This window comes from Pseudochaenichthys georgianus, chromosome 11 (genome assembly GCF_902827115.2).
Source record: "Pseudochaenichthys georgianus chromosome 11, fPseGeo1.2, whole genome shotgun sequence".
NCBI lineage: Eukaryota > Metazoa > Chordata > Actinopteri > Perciformes > Channichthyidae > Pseudochaenichthys > Pseudochaenichthys georgianus.
In genome coordinates, this window is record NC_047513.1 from 6072862 (window position 1) to 6094266 (window position 21405).

At 40.8% G+C, this 21405-nt stretch overlaps 1 protein-coding gene across 2 annotated transcripts; it reads right to left on the minus strand.

Annotated features, from left to right (window-relative positions):
- Positions 1–1200: 1200 nt before the first annotated feature.
- Positions 1201–20077, minus strand: lipea (lipase, hormone-sensitive a). 2 transcript variants are annotated; one of them, XM_034094906.2, is made up of 11 exons: positions 19997–20077; positions 17856–18100; positions 14421–14705; positions 13722–13812; positions 13474–13619; positions 13201–13386; positions 12490–12642; positions 11504–11648; positions 9025–9252; positions 3324–3715; positions 1201–2085 (listed from the first exon to the last, which is right to left on the minus strand). In XM_034094906.2, exons 1-11 carry the CDS (start codon positions 20004–20006, stop codon positions 1801–1803), a joined length of 2166 nt encoding a protein of 721 aa, XP_033950797.1. In that variant the 5' UTR covers positions 20007–20077; the 3' UTR covers positions 1201–1800. The 2 variants fall into 2 exon arrangements, with proteins under 2 accessions (XP_033950797.1, XP_033950799.1); XM_034094908.2 differs by lacking the exon at positions 19997–20077 and adding an exon at positions 19846–19865.
- Positions 20078–21405: the final 1328 nt, after the last annotated feature.

Here is a 21405-nt window from a genome sequence, read left to right on the forward strand (position 1 = left end):
TGGTTATTCTGTCAGTAATTGAAGGCATGTGTACAGTAGTAATAACCAGGACATTCCATTTCACATGGATTTGTTTTTACAAAGATTCTTCATAATGAATGTTAGCGCAATTTATGGCATAGTGCAGGGGTGTCAAACTCAATTTCATCGTGGGCCACATCAGCATTATGGTTGCACTCAAAGGGACGGTTGTAACTTTAAGACTATATAAAAATACATATATAAATATATCATATATATAAAATAATGTATTTTATTATATTACATCATTGCCTCTGCATTGGATTATCATCGGATAGGGTAATAACTTCATAATTAACTACGTCTGAAAGCAGAAGTCTAGGGCAAATAATTGCAAGTCTCTTCAGTGCGTATGTCCCAAAATGGTTTAAAAAGAAAAGCCAAATTCTGGAGAAAAAAGAAATAGAAGTGACATTTTGAAATAAAAATCTAATTCTGAGAAAAAGGAATTCTATGAAAAAAATGCATATTTTGAAGAAAAAAAGGCAAATTCTGAGAAAAAAAGTCATATTTGAGATGCATTGTGGGACATGTAGTTTATGGGCAACATGCTTCTGAAGCATGTAACCGTATAATAAACATATTATATTCTTTGCAAGCTCTTGTGGGGCCACATAAAATGAAGTCGCTGGCCGAATGTGGCCCCCGGGCCTTGAGTTTGACACCCCTGGCATAGTGGATTCAATTAAGATTGAATGGGTGGGAGAGAAACACAGGGATTTGAGCCTTTGAAGACCATTTACATGCACACAAACCTATATAACACACTACAGGAAAGGGATACCCCAAAAAGTATAATAGGGCCTCTTTAAGTGGTCCAGCAGACTGATTGGTGGGCCACAGATAAACCTGGAGACCACGTGCCTCAGACAGTTCAGCTGTTACCCAGCTCTGTGTTAAATGATGACTCCCTCCCACTGCACACTGCATTTCAGCTTGTTCCTGGGGGCCTAGCATCCCAGCGTGTAGAACAAAGCAACAACAGCTTTGTTCCAGCAGCCGTCGCACAAATGAACTTGCTGTAGCGGCGTCACGCTGCTGCTTTTGAACCCATCATTTATTTATTTACTTGATTGTTTCATGTCTTTACTAGTGGTTTTGGAATGTGATGGAGGTACCAAATCTACCTTCAGGTACAAATAAATAACCTGAACCTGAATGAGCACAAGCAATCATTTTTTACTGATTTGATTTAATTCAGGGTTAAATATTTATATCAACAAATATAATATTGAATTTACAGTACAACAAGTTCCATTCATAACCCAGATCCACAGGGTGAAGGCCTCCTTTGAATATGTAAACACGGGACTACTCCTAACACTGGCAATAACCAGATTATCCATTTCATCCTTATATTATACTATTCATAATAATAATAATAATAATACAGTGCATGTGGAATGTTTTCCCTGCGCAAGTCAACTTGTTTGTGCCGTAATGTAGGCGAAGCTCGTATACTTGGAGCAGCTCTTTATAAGAAAGGCACAATAGCTTCTTTTTACAGCATCTATCAGATAAGAAATGAATCAAAAGGCTGGTTTTAGTGGAGTCTGATATATCCTCAATGTGCGTTTGATCTAAATCTAAATCTTTTTAGAAAAATACTCCATTATTTCACCATTTACTGTAGTAGCTGTTTTCTTAATCGTTTCAAGTGCAGCGTGCCTAAGCTTCCTCTACTTATGTCTTCATAATTCTCCCTGTCTCGTTTCCTTTTTCTAAAATGTATCGTTTGTCTCCCACCAACTCATGTCAGATCTCTTGTTCATCCGAGAACTACAGAGTCCCACTCATGACTGCTGACGGGCTGCTACTCCGATGCGTCTCTTCCAGCGTTGGCTGTTTGCGGAGTGCAGGCCTCCGGTCTTCCTGCTGAAAAATGGCCCTCATTTGCTCCACGCACATCTCCGCAGCGCCCTCCGTCTCCTTGGAGAGCTGCGACAGGCTGAGGAAGCCGTGAGGCAGGTCCTCCACCACCGTCAGGCTCACAGGCTGGCCCATGTCTCGCAGCTTCTTGGCAAACATCACAGAGTCGTCCAGCAAGGCATCCAGAGCTGAGGCCTGCGAGGACACATGGACCAATCAGGAAACAAGCAGTACAAAGAACCTCAAACCTAGTTCTATCGCCATGTGTACTGATATATCTGCAATAAAGTAATATCAGCCTGGAAGATGTATTGGCCTAGCTCTATAACAAGTTTATGTATTTTACAATACTGCAGACTCTATTTTTGTGTAAGAATACATTTAGATTTATTTGGTGATTTTGCAGTTTTCTGGAAAAGGCAGTGCTACAATGCTGGAGTAGTAACTTGTCCTGCTGGATATCTCATGAATATTGCATATGCATCGGAAGAACAGCTATATAGGAAAGCTCTCTCTCTGAATTGGCCTGTGATTGTACAAGTTCTAAAAAACAAGGTCATGTGGAGGTCGAGAAGTGTAGTTTTCTGTAATTCAACACTTCTTGAATTATAATCGGCTTAAAGGTTTTTATTGAAACAGCGTATAGATTGCCCCTATAACTTCATCTAGAACTTTTATGTGCCTCTGCTCAAGTCACACATATTATTATTATTATTATTATTATATTATTTTAAACAATAAAATACTCTATATTACAAAAAATTGAAAAAAATTAAAATGAACTTCCTTGAACAATTTTATTTTATTTTCTAATCGCACAATTTGACTCTAACTTCTTATGTTTGTATGCATCTTTTTAGTCTATGTTGTTTTCATTTGCCTTTGTATTGATTTGTATTGAACAATTAAGCAACTATGTTACAAAAGCTATTTTCCAAATTTAACAAAAAATAATAAATGAAAGTATATCGATTCAATTCAGGAAAAACTCTACAATAAAATACCAAATATTTGTAAACAATAAACAAGTTCTTAAGCAGCACATTTCTGACCACATCAGCAAATACTGTACGCTTCTATTTGATTTGATCTTCTTACTGGCCATTTTTACTTTGGTTTAAACTTTATATACATATTTTTGTATTACCTATTTTAATCAAATGTTGTCTTTGTATTGTTAATTGTATTATGAAAAAGCAACTGTAAAAAAAACTATTTTCTAAATGTAATTCTAATAAAATATGATATAAAGTATTGTGATTCTGAGATTGAGTGACTCGGGGAACTCTGAGCTTGTGTTTGGGAATACCACGTGGGAGGCGTTTCAAATGGGTTCTTCTTGTGAACACAGTGAACACCACCCACCCCATTTGAAAGCAGCAACAACCTCTCTCTCACCCTCAGCCTCCCTCCGCCCCCCCCCCCTCTCTTACCACGATGTGCACAGGCGGAAGGCCTCTGAGCAGCTCGTCGGGAGACAACAGCGGCGACACAAACGGGTTCCTGATGATGGGGCAGGACGTTGGGTTCACAAAGGCCAGGCACTCCGAGCGCAGGGGCTTAAAGCCCTCTGGGTAATCCGAGTCACTTCCACAATGAGGTGTGGAGGTGAGAGAGGGTGTCCTGCCACTTTCATCGCTCTGATAGCTTCTCTGAGAGGACGGCAGGGAGCGTGCTCCGCCGGTGGTCCGCGTGGGGTCCAGGAAGGACTGGATCCAGTTGGAGGCCCCCTGAGTGAGATCACCCAGCAGCACGGCGGTGTCTCTGCCCAGAGCGCTCAGACTGCTGCTCTCCACTGCAGGCTGCACCGTCTGACTGTCTGTGCCTGGGAGGGAGAGGATGAGCATCAGCAAGGGGCGGCATGTGTTCTTTTGTAGTCACAGCGTCCTTTACTACTTCAATGAATAAACATGGTTACATTTCTGTGGCAAATTAACAAAGCAATATTAAAACGAGATGAAAACTACTGTACTGTCACATTCAGTGCATTTAAGAGGGCTCTGCAATGAATCCTGATTATATTTGTTTGTTCTCCTTCACAGTAAACACATTGTTTACATGGCAACAACATGCTGTCATTACTCAGCCTGCTGCATTCATACGGAGGCTTTTTGGCCCCGTGGCTACAGATCATCTATTTTATCCTTGAATATAATTGAAAATAATATCCCATTTTACACAGGCGATAACATTGTTAGAACATTTGATAGACGGGATAAGAAGTTACTTTAATCACCAAAGCGTTTCTACGTGTGGTCACATCATTAGACCATGCTGGATTACACAGACTATTCAGACCAAACAAAGAATCAGTCTAACCACAACGCTCTCATGCAGATGTAAAACCATAATCCTGTTGACTTGCACTGATTGGATTTCTGCTGCTTACATAACAGCACTTTCCTCTTTATCAAAATCAGGGAAATGCCACACATTGAGTGTCTCATCGTCTCAGCGTCAGGTAGCATGGCTCAAAGCAGCCAACACATGGTATTTTCCATATCATATACATACCATATGGTATGATCACATATGCATATACTGTATAGGCCCAGCCACTGGTGCGGATTTGTGACAGGTCTCCCTTGAAAAAGAGATCATTGATCTCAATGGGATGTTACCTGGATAAATAAAGGTTTTGAATTGAATTGAATGACTCTTAAAAAAAGACCACAGTCAGATCAGTGACTCCAGCACAGATTTGACCTGCTCTATCGAAATCAGTCGCATTGACCCGAAGACACATTTTGAGTTGTATACACTGCTGGAAAGAGGAGATTCCTAGCTTTCTAATGATATCAGGATTGTTGTTGTACTCCAAATATTAAGTAAAATATGTCACATTATATAATGACCGTCACGAGTCATCATTTTGAGAAAAAGGCCTTTAAAGTTTCCTCTTCTCTGGAATCCATCGATCTGATTGGTTATTAGCAAATGATCAAAATACTACGGAGGGAAGATATTTTAGTTTGGAGGGGAAGCTCGCGAGTGTGTGTGTGTGTGTGTTTGTTTGTGTGATTTTGCGTTTGTGTGTATTGTGTTTGTTTCCCGGGGAAAACCCTCACGAGAAACACCGGCTGTTGTTCTGCCTGCTGTGACGTCAAGTTGTAATTATGCCGAAGCTTCAAAGCTGTAATTATCATCTGAATTTGCCGAAACAAGTTTAATATTCTGAAAGCCAAGACTTTGTTTAATAGAAATCAGATGAAAACAAACAGTAACGGACCCTGCCGTGTTATCTATGATTACTATACGGGTACATTCATAATTTCAGCCGGAGGGAGGGGGGCGGCGCTGCGGAACAGCAGAGTGGCGAGTGAGAGCTGTCTTCTTCCCTTTACAAGCTTCAAAAATATATTTTTCGTGTGATTTTGGAAATAAAAGTTTCATATTCTGAAAGCCAAGACTTTGTTTATTTAAAATCAAACAAAACACCTGAACCCCGAAAAACTAGTTTTTTACGCAAATCCATGTTTATTTTGAAATGAGCCGTTGCGACTTCCGACTGATTTCGATAGAGCGGGTCAAATATGCATAAGTGGCTTACAAGAAGACTTGTAAGTAAGAATGAATAACATTGCATAAATGATAAATACCATTGTTTTATGATAATAAAAAAGGTCCTGCTATGCTTTCTGGGTGTTTCCTTTCCTGTAGTGTGTTTTATACAGTGGGGCAAACAAGTATTTAGTCAGCCACCACTTGTGCAAGTTCTCTCACTTAAAAAGATGAGGGAGGCCTGTAATTTTCATCCTAGGTACACTTCAACTATGAGAGACAGAATGGGGGGAAAGAATCCAGGAAATCACATTGTAGGATTTTTAATGAATGAATTGGTAAATTCCTCGGTAAAATAAGTATTTGGTCACCTACAAACAAACAAGATTTCTGGCTCTCACAGACCTGTAACTTCTTCTTTAAGAGCCTCCTCTGTCCTCCACTCGTTAACTGTATTAATGGAACCTGTTTGAACTCGTTATCAGTATAAAAGACACCTGTCCACAACCTCAAACAGTCACACTCCAAACTCCACTATGGCCAAGACCAAAGAGCTGTCAAAGGACACCAGAAACAAAATGGTAGACCTGCACCAGGCTGGGAAGACTGAATCTGCAATAGGTAAGCAGCTTGGTGTGAAGAAATCAACTGTGGGAGCAATTATTAGAAAATGGAAGACATACAAGACCACTGATAATCTCCCTCGATCTGGGGCTCCACGCAAGATCTCACCCTGTGGGGTCAAAATGATCACAAGAACGGTGAGCAAAAATCCCAGAACCACACGGGGGGACCTAGTCCATGACCTGCAGAGAGCTGGGACCAAAGTAACAAAGGCTACCATCAGTAACACACTACGCCGCCAGGGACTCAAATCCTGCGGTGCCAGACGTGTCCCCCTGCTTAAGCCAGTACATGTCCAGGCTAGTCTGAAGTTTGCTAGAGAGCATTTAGATGATCCAGAAGAGGATTGGGAGAATGTCATATGGTCAGATGAAACCAAAATAGAACCCTTTGGTAAAAACTCCACTAGACGTGTTTGGAGGAGAAAGAATGCTGAGTTGCATCCAAAGAACACCATACCTACTGTGAAACATGGGGGTGGAAACATCATGCTTTGGGGCTGTTTTTCTGCAAAGGGACCAGGACGACTGATCCGTGTAAAGGAAAGAATAAATGGGGCCATGTATCGTGAGATTTTGAGTGCCAACCTCCTTCCATCAGCAAGGGCATTGAAGATGAAACGTGGCTGGGTCTTTCAGCATGACAATTATCCCAAACACACCGCCCGGGAAACGAAGGAGTGGCTTCGTAAGAAGCATTTCAAGGTCCTGGAGTGGCCTAGCCAGTCTCCAGATCTCAACCCCATAGAAAATCTTTGGAGGGAGTTGAAAGTCTGTGTTGCCCAGCGACAGCCCCAAAACATCACTGCTCTAGAGGAGATCTGCATGGAGGAATGGGCCAAAATACCAGCAACAGTGTGTGAAAACCTTGTGAAGACTTAAGGCCCTGTCACACTGTCCCGAAATTGACACCCGATGGACACACGAATATGGAATTGTGAATTTCGCACGAAGATGGCCCCGAACCACACACGAAGGCAACATTTACATTACATTTAAGACATACAACTGCAATGAAAGTACCAAAAACAATTATGTTACAGTACTATGATACTGTACTGAAATCTTCAGACTTTGTTCTTTACTTTCTCCGTCTTTATATGTAGAAAATATTACGTTTTCTCCGTAATGTTGTTTCCATAACAACAACAACTTCCTGTCAACTGTCCTTCAAAATAATATATTATATCCTTTTTAGTTTCACAGAACACAAATTGGGTTATTTACATAATATATTTACATGATTTTGTTGTGCAATAAAACAACCGGATGGACACACGATAAAGGAAATGTTCAAATTCGTCTGTGATCGTAGCAACATCGGGCCGTTCGTGAGGGCATCTGAAGCCATCGTATGACCGCCGGTGGAGTTTCTCAGGCTCCGGCAGCAACTTCGTGAGCGGAGGCAAAATCTTTGGCATGCCAAAAAATTGCCGAAGGACCTTGCGAAGGTTCATTTTCGTGTTGAATTCGTGTGTCAATTTTGCCCTTCGTAAGGCCATCGTGAGGGCATCTTGTTCTCCTCGGTGCCATCGGGCATTCGCCCCGATCAGAGTGAGTGTGAATGCACCGATGATAACACGAAGATGACACGACTTGACAAGATGCCCTCACGAGTGCCTCACGAAGTTGCCGCTCACGAAGTTGCTGCCGGAGCCTGAGAAACTCCACCGGCGGTCATACGATGGCTTAAGATGCCATCACGAATGGCCCGATGTTGCTACGATCACAGCCGAATTTGAACATTTCCTTTATCGTGTGTCCATCGGGTGTCAATTTCGGGACAGTGTGACAGGGCCTTTACAGAAAACGTTTGACCTCTGTCATTGCCAACAAAGGGTATATAACAAAGTATTGAGATGAACTTTTGTTATTGACCAAATAATTATTTTCCACCATAATTTGCAAATAATTTTTTTCAAAATCAGACAATGTGATTTTCTGGATTTTTTTTCCTTCTTCTTCTTCTTTTAATTACAGGCCTCTCATCTTTTTAAGTGAGAGAACTTGCACAATTGGTGGCTGACTAAATACTTGTTTTCCCCACTGTAGATGTGTGTGCATGTAAATGGTCTGCAAAGGCTGACATTTACTCAGTGACAGACATGTCAGAGGTTTCCAGCAATACTACGTATAATATAAGGCTGACAAACAGAGCATGGGTTAATACACAGTATATATTTAGAGTAGGAGTGATTATGGCTTTGACAGTACAGGTAAGCAGGTTGTTAATTATTATCATCCTGTTTTCTACCCACATTATCCGGTTTATGCATGAATCCCTCTGATGTTCTATTTTCTGTTCCAGTGGCACCGGAAAGTGCTCTTGTGTTAAGGCCCTGACACACCAAGCAGTCACCAGAGGACTAGCCGACGCTGAAGTCGGCTGTTGCCTGGCCGTGTTCTCCTGCGTTTTGGCCATGTGTCGCACGGGAACACACCGCACCGACTTCAGTGCGTGAGTGGCAATAACTCTCCTTACCAGCAGGCGGCGGTAGTGTGTATTCGTCATTCAAAAGAGGCAACAACCGGAAGACAGAGAAGAAGAAGAGTATCTTTTCTCCGTAATATCATACAGAGCTGGCCTCTCCTGGATCAAGGTGATGAGCAGGTCTTCGTTTGCATCATTCCAGATCGCCATGATGAGATGAAAATGAATAGCAGTCTGTGTGTGCCTTCTTAAATCGTTTGTTTACGTCCCTCACTTCCGCTTCGCTTCTCATGCACTGATTTGCTAGCTGAACAGCCAATCAGAGTGATTATTTGGTCCGACTGCCAGACCCGATGCATGGCCGATTCAACATGTTGAATCGGCCATGCATCGGGTCTGGTAGTCCAAATAAGGCGTGTCACGGTCGACGGTGCGGGACACACCAACCTGACTACGGCGCCGCGAATGCCCGACAGCCTCTGACGGCCTCTGACTCCCAAAATCGGGTTGGTGTGTCAGGGCCTTTAAATGAAGTGTGAAGCCAGGAACACGTAATGCTTTGCTCACACACCCACATACCTGCATAGGCATTGATGCACTTTGTGAGAACACCCAGAGGCAACAGCGGGTCGATGAGCGTGAGCAGGCGGGAGGGTGAGGCGTCAGTGGTGAGCAGGGTGGCGGGGTAGGCAGCCATGATGCCGTCGGGGACTCGGATGCCGCAGGATATGGCCTTCATGGACACGGTGATGCAGAGGTTCCCTCCAGCGCTGTCCCCCGCCAGGCAAACACGCTCGGCTGTGGAACCTGAGGCACACACAGAACTGTTACAACCCAAATAATGATGAGCCTTTCAGCCATATATATATATATTAGTGCTGTCAAAATTATCGCGTTAACGGCGGTAATTAATTTTTTGAATTAATTGCGTTAAAATATTTAACGCATTTAATGCATGTGCAGAATGGCCCGCCCCATACGTGCCACCAGTGGCAGCGCCAGGGTATGGCTGGGGTAGGCTACACCCATACCAAGAAATGGCTTAGCCCCAGCATGAAAAATGATGTCTGCCAACTCGCGGAGTAAATTGCACAGACAGCAGTTAGTAAGATTGATTTCAGCCGCCACGGTTTTGAAAACTTTTGTCACGTAGTGATCGTCTTCTCAATAGAACATCTTTGATAACGGCGTGGTGTTGTTGCAGGAAGTCCCGACGGAGAATACTCTTGCTGGAGTACAGGGCAGAGCAATATAATAGTAATAATATGGCTCTGGTACAGGGGTGCACATAACTGGTACGCAGGTTATGTGCGTAATCTGAAATGCGTACCGTCACTTGTGTCACAAAGCGCATTTGCGTACCGACGTACTTGTGAAGCTTTTCCAGAAGGCGGTTCGATCACCGGACGACGGAGTCGGTCTCCGTGTGCACAGACAGGGCTGCTGTTAACGTCGGTCTGTACAACGGAACTGTGCCAAAACTACGCCAACCGGCTGCGGAGGGAGACTCCCCCCTTCACTGGAGAACTGCGCTAAAACAGCTGATCACAACGTTCACACTCTGTGGTCACGAAGTACTCCACTAGCCCCCCCCTCTGTCGACTTTCCTGAAGTACTCCCCCGTTGATAGAAATCAACACGTAATGAATTAAGACCCCACGGTTTGATGATTGATAGGTGTGTGGGTTGTCTTTCATTTTGACACGCAGAAAAATGTTATAATAAACATAGATACTGTATGTTAAATTGATATATCCGCCTTCTTTCATTTATCTTTCCATTCCCACAACAATATACATAAATACATGGCATATTTTGGACATAGTTCGAATGGTGATTAATCATGATTAATTATTTTTTAAGCTGTGATTAATCTGATTAAAAATTGTAATCGTTTGACAGCCCTAATATATATATATATATATATATAATATATATATATATATATATATATATATATATATATATATATATATATATATAAATGTATATAAGACACAAGGTTGTGTGGTAGCCATTTGTATCCAAATGATGGTAGCTGAATATATATGTGTTTTTTTATTGTTGTTGCAATGCCTGGTTCAGATGCAATATTACACTAGGGGCTATTTTTGACTAAGTTGAAAATGTGAAATTCTTTTAAAATGTGAATTATTTGAAAATATGCCTTTTTTGATCAGTTCAGGTTATTTAATAAAAGAAGGCTGTTAATATTTTCCTTTTTGTTTTTTTATTCAACAAGCAATGTGCAATATGTTTTTATTCAAGCACAAGGGAGTAGACTTAAATCTTGTTTTTTCTTTGCAAGTGCGATTTTCAACTGCACATTGCTGTCACATTCCTATCGAGCAGCCGTGATCTAAATCGTTTTACAGAACCATTTCACGCGAAACAATAAGTTAATATTTAGGAATCCCTGCGTTTCAATATGTATTATCAGTGTACAATTATTTTTATTTTAAGACAGTTGGTTGGACAAAAAGTCACTTGGTGATGTCATTTGTTATATTTTAAAGATGAAACAATAAATGAAAACAAAACCTGGAAATTAATATACAATGCAAATTCCTTTGAAACAGCCAAAATACCATTAACCATTTAGTTTTTAGGTCTCTATTTGTTCCACCTTTTCTGCATGGGACTGGGCCCAGATGACCCTTTCCATGTTCCATATACTGATCGTGTACACATAGCAGTTCACATGCTGCTTTGAGTACATAATGCACCCCTCCTCCAACCACTATCACCTCATACAAATGGGTACAATCTGCACATATGGAAAGTGAACATTTGTAAGGGGTGAACAAGTTCTCTTTTGCCCTCTTTGAACAAGACATGCTGTATGATCACATATATGCTTAATCCTCTTACAATTTCTGGCAAAATACATGCATATAAAAATACAAACACACCCTGAAATCTCGAGACTACAAATAATTCCCTTCCTTATAAGTGACAATCTATTTACGTTTTTTGTACATATGAATCTGTTTGAACCAAATACATTATTCTCCCTACGGGCTGAGTGTATGGTCTGAGTGTGAGGCTGTGCATGTACCCAGCAGATGGCAGTTGTTCAGAGCCCAGCAGTAGGCGTAGAAACATTCCTCCAGAGCTCTGGGGAAAGGCGCTTCAGGTGACAGAGAGTAGTCCACGGAGAGAATGGGAACATTGAGCTCCTTCGACCAAATCCGGAGATAATTCTGATTCAAGAGAGCAGAATAATGATGTATGACGTCATGCAAACATGCTTATTAACAAATATTGTTATCAATTTGTGGATTGAAAGATCTGCTTAATGTGCTTTAAATGACTTTTATTAGGAGAGGATTACAACAACAATTATACTTGTGGTAGTACTAGCCTTATGTCAAACTTATTTGAGTCTTGTGTGTTTTGTTTTTTGTGCACTTTTCTGTAATTCCCTCTATACTGTAGTGTAGCCATTGTTATTATTATTTGTATTCAGTAAACAGTGTTAGCTTGCTGAGGGGGTACGAGTGGTGGGATGTATATCGGACGAGTCAGAGAACAGATGGTGGGAAAGGGGGGCCGTTTGATATTCTGTACATTATAGTAGGGCTGCACGATGTGGAAGAAAGTAACCAATTGCAATTACTTTAACTCATATTGAAATATTAGAGGGAATGAATTTTTTTTTAACATTATTCACATTGTCATTTAAATATTAAATAATAATAATAATGAAAATAATAATACATGATACTTGTATAGCACTTTTCTAGAAACTCAAAGACACTTTGACAGAGAATATTAAAAAAAACAACAACATAAATGTTGTAAATGACATGGACGGGTTTCTTAAGATGATTTCGACCAAATACAAGTTGGCCATGACTTGTCCAGCTTCATCAAACTGCATATTGCACTAGTCCATATTGACATTTTGATAACATTTTGTTTCACCATTTCAATTTGTTATTGATAAGGGGATTTATTTTTATGTATTCCAGAATATTTTAAACATCTGACAAAGATAAACTCCATGAGATAAGCTAAGGTTAACCCCAGCATGTGCATTACCTCATGGGATCTGGAAGTCTGGGCCACAAAGCCCCCCCCGTGGAAGTGGATGAGCAGCCAGGGGGAGCGGGGCTGCTTCTGCACCCAGGGGAGCTGAGAGGCTGTGATGGGCGGAGGATCGTCTCGACAATAACTAAGCAGCTCTTCACTCTCCTGTAAGTTAGAGGATAAGTCATCATGTCATTATTAATAAAGGACAAACATCAATAACACATTTTCCCATATGTTTGACGTCAACATATAAATCTTTAAACCTTCAGAATATTTCTTTTTGTTTTTGTATCAGATATAAAATACTTTTTCTTTTCCCGTCTTAGAAAAGACACATTTTTTTTACATATATATTTTTTGTAATAACGAATGTATGAACACTAGTGTGTATTTAACATGTATTTGAAAAAGCTTGGGCATACACATACAACACAAATAATGTAGGAGTAATTCACATGAAATAAGGCTTGGATTTGACAGTATTTCAAGCCAAATGACTTGTGATTGTTTTCTTTACAGTACATTTTTATACGGGTGTATTTGTGTTGAAAACAACCAAAGTAAAGTAAACTAAACATAGCATGAAAGTGGACACTGAAATTAAATGCATTTATCAAAGTAGTGTTTGTCTAAGTAATCATTATTATTGTCTGCAGATGAAGCTACGTCTGATTCCTATCTGTTTCCCTGAACACGTTCCTCTCCCCTGTGCCGCCTCACCTGTCCTACTCGAAGCTCATGGGAGATGAGGCGCATGTGGACCGGCCCGGGGCCCGAGTGGGCTATGGGAGGAGAAATGGTGGCTGTTAGTCTGGGGTCCGAAGCCAGGGGAAGGCGCAGAGTCACAGGAGGCACAGTCAGGGTCAAGTTTATCTGCACCGGGCTGGAAGCGATTCTGCTGAAGCCCTGCACGGAGAAAGACATGCCGTTAAAACATTAAAGAGGATTTTATATCATTCGAGAGCCAATAGAAGAATATTTGCCCCTGCCTACTGTCAAAAAGCCGGACTCTGTGAGGTTCCAGAAGGACTTCCAAAACTGCATGTTCAGGTTCTGGGTGATGCGTTCAAACTCAGCGCCCCGCAGCTCTGGATCCATCACGTACTTACCTGATGTGAGAAGGGAAAGGGCGGCCAAACCTGGAAGAGCAGGGAGGATTTTAAGCATGAAATCATCTGAACGGCACAACGGGACATTTCATCAATACATAACGGAAAGTAATGAAAGAAAAAAATACTTACCTAAGCCAGACTGCTGTTTACCAAATGTCTCTCCATATGAAACCATGCTAATGACAACGGTCTGGAGGAACGGTCGGAGAGACGGTGAGAACTGTGGGAAGAAACATTGAACCGTTAATGATACAAGCTTTAGCTTCATATAATATAAACAAGGGACATATACTTTGTTTTAATGAAGCCAAAACAGACTAAACTTAAGAACAGATTAGAATGTGAATATTTACGATTAATATTTATATTGAACTGGTTGTTAGTGAGAGGTGCTCATTGAGTGATCAGAACAATCAGGAGGCTTGAATAAAATGTATTTCAATCACGTTTAGTTGAAATAAAACCTACTCTATCGGACGGAACATTTGACAAAAATATTGCAACTCACACAAAGCAAGGTTATAATACATTATTTATATTTCATTAAATTAAATTAGTAAACTAAATTAAAGAAAATCATAATAATGAATATGTTTTGAATTTTGGAATTTATATTTTAGTGTTGACTTTTAATTAAATATACAGAATAAATGGTTGAAGAACTAAAAATGATGGCCATAATGTTAAAATATTCAAATTTGGGAATACCCATATATTATCACACTCAAAGTAGCTTTAACAGAAATGATTTATTAATTGTACTTAATTTACCAGGAAGTTAATGTTTTTATTTAGTTTTACGGATTCATTCAGTGTTTGCGGTCTGACCTGAAAGCCGAGGCAGCGTCCGTAGAAGCAGGCTTTATGCATGGAGCTGTACTCCTGCACGAACCTGCTGCTCAGGTCCCCGTCCTGCAGCGCGTACAGCTGGCCGTACTCATTGTCGTTGAGGAGCCGCTGGGCGAGGTGGAGCAAGGCGCGCAGCTGGCACAGAGCGCTGCTGTACGCCTCCATCTCTGAGGCATTGTGGTCCGCCCTGAAGAAGGCACTGTTGTAATTAGAGACAATGTAGCGTCCCTTGTGAATGATGTGCAAAAGGCAAGACAGCAACACCTGGAAGAAAGAAAGCAATAATAATATATCTTCTTCTGAGAAGGTAGGTAGGGTAAGGGTAAGGGAGATATTTTCGTTATACAAATCCCAAGAAATCATCGAAACAAACCCAGAACAGTATTTGTAATCAAAGCTTGAAATAGTGAAGGTTTCTCTGTGCCTCAGAGCTCAGCTCTTGTTAATAAATGATAAATAAAAGAGTCAGTCAGAGTTACAGACAGGAGTTGATGGTATCGGTTTTATTCAACACAACAAAGCCAGTGACACAGTATCTTTTAGTATTCAAACAACGTCTCCCTCTCAGGTACCGTACTTTTCGGACTATAAGCCGTGACTTTTCCCCCCATTTTCTTTGTACAGCTAACGGCCACTAGGGAACCTCCTAAATCTATGGATTTTACAGGTAAAATTAACCACCTTTAACACTATGGGCTCTATGACCGGTCCGCGCCCGCCACCTTTAAGGGGCGGGCTCCAGCAGGAAAAGCTGGAGGCCGGAAAAGAGTGAGACAGGTAGCGCGCCAAAGTGAAAGTGGAACCGAGAGACAGAACGAGAGCAAGACAGACGGACAGTTTAGCTGCTGCGGCTTATATGCAGGTGCGCTTTAGAGTCCGATCAGTACGGTATCCGTTTGTTGCAACAACAACATCACGTTCCATGCATTTCATATGATTTATTTATCATTTTTAGGAACCTTACTTTAACAGAAGCAAATTGCGCATCTGCTGGGTATTTTTTATTGACTGTGGATTTTTTTGCATTACTAAAAATGTTGTGTGCTAGGTATGTTGGATCGGACCACAATAAACTACAGTTACATGTTGATTAAAAGTAAGGCTTGGAATTGAAGAACCTAAATATCACATTAAAAAAAAATCTAAAGACGTACGTTTTTTAAAATGATGAATTACTAAAGTTAAGCTACTAAGATTTTCACGCAGTATAACACCTAAGCTACAAATGATCCAATTAGTTAGTGTGGTGTAATTATATACTGTACATTTTCTACACAAATTGGACCATTTTGGAGAAACATGTGTTATTCCTTACTCATATCAAAGTTCACTTGTTGCAGCTTTTCATAAATTGAAAATAAAAATAATTAAATTGTTTCATTATTTTCTGACATTTTAAAGACCAAATAATAATTAAATGTATCTACAGGGTGTATGTAGGAATCCTGCAGTCAAATTTAATACCTTTTAAGACCTTTTTTAAGACCTTTTCCATACATTTTAAGACCTCATCGCAACTTCGAGTTCTAACCGGTTACATTGGCGACACACTTTACCTCACATTTACTATATTGATTGTCAGATAGCACAACTAAACAGAGTGCAGACAGACTACTGAAGCCTCCTCTCCACATGAACTTCAACCTCTCTGTGAAGGTCAGGTTCAGTGCAGTGTGCTGCTTCTGTACTCCGTGCTCTTTCATTCCAGTAAAACTCCTCAGAAACCAGTAGAAACCAGTATTTGACCAATAAACAAAACAATTGACAAAACTTTGAACTATATTAAACTTTGGTGAGCTTCAGCGGGGTAATGCCATATAGGAGCTCCCTCACAAATACCCAGGGGTTAAATTGGGCTGGGGCTGTCCGGGGCTAAGCCCGGCACATAGGACGATGCTCTGACGTCATCCCCCTCACACATTTGTCATATGTTTACAAAAAACGATATATATGTTAAGACTTTTCTCGTTCTTAATATAGACTATATTTAGGGTCGATATGTGTTGACCTTACTTTAAAATAGCAGATCTCTGTGACCGGATATAGTTTGGCTTAGACCCCGGCCCCACGAGGACGCATACAGTAAAACGCATACGCAAACGCAAAAAAGTCTTCCGTTCACACGCATTCGATTCATTAACGTGTCCGTTCACACGAGACCGCTGGAAATGCTGGAAATGCTGGAAACGCTGTAGTACATATGCCAGGCCTGTAAGTGGCGCTGCTGCCGCCACAGAATACACAAAAAGCAGCGAAGAAGACCCGGAGCATGGTTGTCATGGTTGCCCTTCTGTTTATTCTCCGCGGTGGACGGCGTGTTCTCCTGCTGTATATCTCTCAGGTAGTCCACCAGCAGATAAACCCCCCCCCCCCCCACGGAGCGGAGCAAGGCAACGAAACGAAGCAGCATTTTATGGCACGCTATCGAGAGCATCCTCTCCACCTGCATATCAGTATGGTACGGTAACTGCACGGTCAAGGACAAGAAATCACTGCACAGGGTGGTGAAGATCGCACAACGCATCATCAAGATGCCACTCCGCTCCATAGCCTCAGTCTATGAAAAGCGGTGCCTGCGAAGGGCACGAAACATCACCAGAGACTCTTCCCACCCCAACCATACACTGTTTGTCCCCCTACGTGGCGCCCGCTCTGGGACACGCTACCGTAGCCTCCCGGGTAGAACCAACAGGACTACGCACAGCTTCTTCCCTTCAGCAGTCAGACTGCTGACGATGAACCCCACGCTGTCCCATACTGCCTAGTTGTTGTCGTGTGCTGTGCTGAAGCGCCATTCTGTATTCACTGTATTTATTATTATCATCTGTGTATTTATTCCTATTTATACATTTCCCATCTATTTACCTTTATTTTTGTATCATTTATTTTGGTACATACTTCTGATAATTGTGTATGTAACTGACTGTTTTGCGATCTGGTTAGACCATCCTTACATTTCGTTACACTGTGCTTGCATTTTTGTAATGACAATAAAGTCATCTAATCTAATCTAACCTATGCATGGGGCCGCCTTGGGGGCGTTTCCCGACTTGTTGCTTCAGTAAATTAAAGGGTGTTTCATGTTGTCGTGGCTGTGGACCTTCTTAATACCCTGGAAAATGCCGTTTAATACTTTTTAATACTTTTTAATAGTCTTAATTTTCACTAAATTGATTTATCAACTTTTAATACTTTTTAAGCCCCGACGGACACCCTGATCTAGTATAAATCTATTATAACGAAGAATTATTAATTGGAGCCCTAATTGTTATAATAATGACTATGAATGTTAGATGTAAAGCCTTTAAAACACTAACAAAGAAGAAAGAAGTGAAATACACAACAACACTTTTTGCATGAAGAGAGTAGAGAGGATTCACAGCTCAAATATGAGCGCTGAGGGGTCAGTCGTACCTTCACCAGTGTGCGGTAGCCATTTCCCGGCGTTTGTGCGTCAAAGTCATAATGGTGGAAGACGGCGGTGAAGCTGCTGACCACCGGCCTCAGGGCCTGTCCGTGCTCCTGAATCTGCCTCAAACACGTCACCAGGCGGTTGGCAACAGCGGCGTACGGCAAATCGGATCCACACAGAAAAGCAATGTTGTCTTCACATACCGTCTCCAAGGATGCAAACACAATCTTGTAATCCATATCTGAGGCTGCGAGAGAAGGACAGACAAGAGAATAAATACTTCTGTGGCTCTCAATGCAGCAGACATGTGATGTGAAGACCGAAGGGTAAACACACAGACCTCATGACCTCATCTATTGCAGCAAAACTCATTGCTCTGGAGATAATAGTCTTGTTATCTGTTTATTAAGGCTATAAAGCCTGAAGATAGTACTTTGGAACAAGGGCAGGCAAGACTAGCTGGAGGAACTACAGGATTCCACTTTTTTCAGTTTTACAAACGTACTTGAAAACATGTCAACAAAAATAACAACACTGAACAAACACCGATAAGAAATGTCATAAGCAAGGATATGTATATTTTGTCCTTCTATGTTAATCCAAAACAATATGGCGTTTTATTTTGATTTGGTTCGTCAGCTTTACCAATTGCTCTTGCTCTTTCCGTGGAGGCTCCTTTTTGGAATTCGTATTTGATGTCCATAACAACACAAAGACAGGGACAAGATGAAACGACTGGATGTCTTCCTCAAACATGCATATCCATCGTAAGATCGATTGCAAATACTGAAAACCTCTACATCAAGAAGCCTGCCATCTTTATAGATAATTTACATAATCTGATCATAAATAAACTTAATTAAATATAATTTGTCCTTCTTTGTAGCATTCATGTTGTCTCAAATGACAACTTATCATACACAAACGGACTACATATTTGGGATGACATTAGTCCTACATGTTATCAAGCTACATTAAAGCCATCACGTAAATGTGAAGACATAAAGTGCAGCGCAATGCACATGTTATGAAAAGCAAAAGGTCTCTATTGTGCTGCTGTCAGCACAAATTAAATAGCATTGGAGCACAGGCTGTAATCAGAATACTAAACACCAAATAAATAGTATCATTTCTAAAAATGTTCCGTTAATTTAATAGTTTGTCTCACTATGTGTTTATCTAAATGTCATCTCAAAGAGTTTTCCACACAGCTAGAAGTATAATTATGTTCTCTTGATCACATTTCCATCAACTTCTAGCCCTGAAAACAGTAACATTTAAAAATACTGGATATGAAGAATATTAAAGTCATGCTTAAAAAAAGACACCAAATGTTTGTCTGTTTAAATCAAATACATTATAATAGACTGGTTTCATTTTTAGTTACAAAGTCCATGAGTTCCAGTTTTGATTTCAGTTTCTGAGGAATAGGTTATATCAGGCTTTGGCCTTAATTACAAATTAAAAGAGTAACATAACATAATAGACTTAACAGTAAGTAAGAATATTGTTGTCTTTTTAATACTTAGTCATTACTTAGTCAGTCCACGAGTTTTGAGCTTTCTGTTTTGCATAACTCAGTAGGCTACTTGATTCCTTTTGTTCCCATCCTGAATCTCACAATTTCCCCCTACATAAAAAAACATGGTTGTCCTTCAGCAAACCCTTCAAAGTTCAGAGACGTTTAACCAAAAACAGCTGATGGTGACGTAAACTGTCAACAGGCTCTCCTCTGTTACTGTCCGACACAGGGATCAGTTTCCAGCTCCACAGATATCAGCTTCTCATGCTGGTAAAACGCTTCGCTTTAGCTTTGGGAGCATTTTCAGGCTTCTTTCGCTAGCTTCTCTAGATTCCCTTACACAAACGTCACTGTTTAATTATTCACTATTTTAGCAAGTTACCGAGCCCATGTTAGCTACAGCCGGTGGCACATAACTTCACCAACACAAGTTGGACGAGTTCAAACAGTCGTACACCTTGTTGCTCTACCTTTTTACAGCCGTGTAAAAACGTTAAAATACAACGACATAGCTTCATGTTTGTTTCCTAATATCTAGCGACCACCACAAACCGCCATGAATGTGCGTAACACGACTTATATATGTATGTGTGTGCGTTGTTTTTGATAGACTTCACTCACCGACGCGCATCCTCCTCTTTCTTGATGTTTCTGACAGAGACCCGCAGAATGCTGGGTAACGTCATGTGAGCAGAGCGGATCTATGGAAGGCCAAAAGCGCCATAATTCGCCCGTTAATTCGGCCGTTTTTTTGTAAACACGGAGGCCGACCTCCGCAAAAATACGCGCGAAAATACGCGCGAATATACGCGCGAATATACATGCGAATGTTCGTGCAGTTTTTGTATATGATAATAAGCCCCTCCTTCTGATTTCCATAGACAATAAGGTCAATGTTTCTGTAACCAATCATTGAAGAGTAAAGCCAGACCAAAGCAATCTGTAGATGAAAAGTTCCTGACATTGTGAGGCTGTGCTGTGAATTGTACATTATTCCAGATTCAGGGGACTAAGTATTAATATTTTGCCTTTGAATATAATCAATATATCAATCAATATATCAATATAACCTGCCTTCATTGTCTTTTAAAATAAAATTGCCTTACCCTTTTCCTTAACCCTCTGGAGTGTGAAGTGAAGGGTATTTTCTTGATTTGTAGATGTCTCCTTAAATCAACTTTTAAATGTACTTCTTATAACATGGCACCCCATGTGTTACATATCAAAATGTTCAGGACAGTCTCTGGTCTTAGAAATGCAAGTCACTCACCTTAGAGCACTGTCTTATGAGATACCTAGCTGAAAATGAGAAATCCGAATTTTGGAAAACTTCAAAACTCTTGTGAAAACACAGATTTACTCATGTCATCCATTTTTTTGGTGTTTCAGATTTGGTTTACCAAAGTCTTTGGTTCACAAATGTAGTGACATATATGAATTACACTATAGGCCTATATAAATGTGTTATTCATGTCTAAAATGAAAATTTTAAAATTTGAATTTTGAGTAAAATTGTTCTTTCACCACAGAAAAGTTACATCAGGACTGATTTATGATTTCATATTCCATACCAAGGTTCATGTGATGTGTACAAATACAAATTGAGCATTACAACTTTTTGTTCAACCAACTATTTATGTTAACATAAGAAACTGTAAAATCTCAATATTTACAATATCAGAACTTTTTCAACCAACTATTCATTATAAATGTAAAGATAGGGGGGCAGTGTCATCGTCTTTGTCTGTCTTCCAAGACAGTGGGTCTGGCTGCTGTGTAGGTGGGGGTGATGGTGCATGGGCTGCTGGTGGTGTGTTGGAGGGAGGTAGGTGTGATTGTCCCGGGTTGATGCTGGTGGCTGTGTGGGAGGTACGTGTGCTAGGCGAGACTTCTTTGCTGGCTGGGTTGATCGTGATGGCTGTGGTGGAGGCCTTTGTACCGAGGTGTATCTTAATCTTGTGGTAGGAACAGATGGAGATGGAGGGCGCTGTAGTGATGCCGGTCCTCTGGTCCTCTGGTCCTTGGTGGTG

What these genes read in the sequence shown, in the direction of transcription:
- lipea (XM_034094906.2), bottom strand. An exon ending in GCTACCGCACACTGGTGAAG is followed by an intron (nt 14,706 to 17,855) that starts GTACGACTGACC and finishes TCTTTCTTCCAG; the next exon opens with GTGTTGCTGTCTTGCCTTTT. An exon ending in AGACTTCCAGATCCCATGAG is followed by an intron (nt 11,649 to 12,489) that starts GTAATGCACATG and finishes CTCTTGAATCAG; the next exon opens with AATTATCTCCGGATTTGGTC.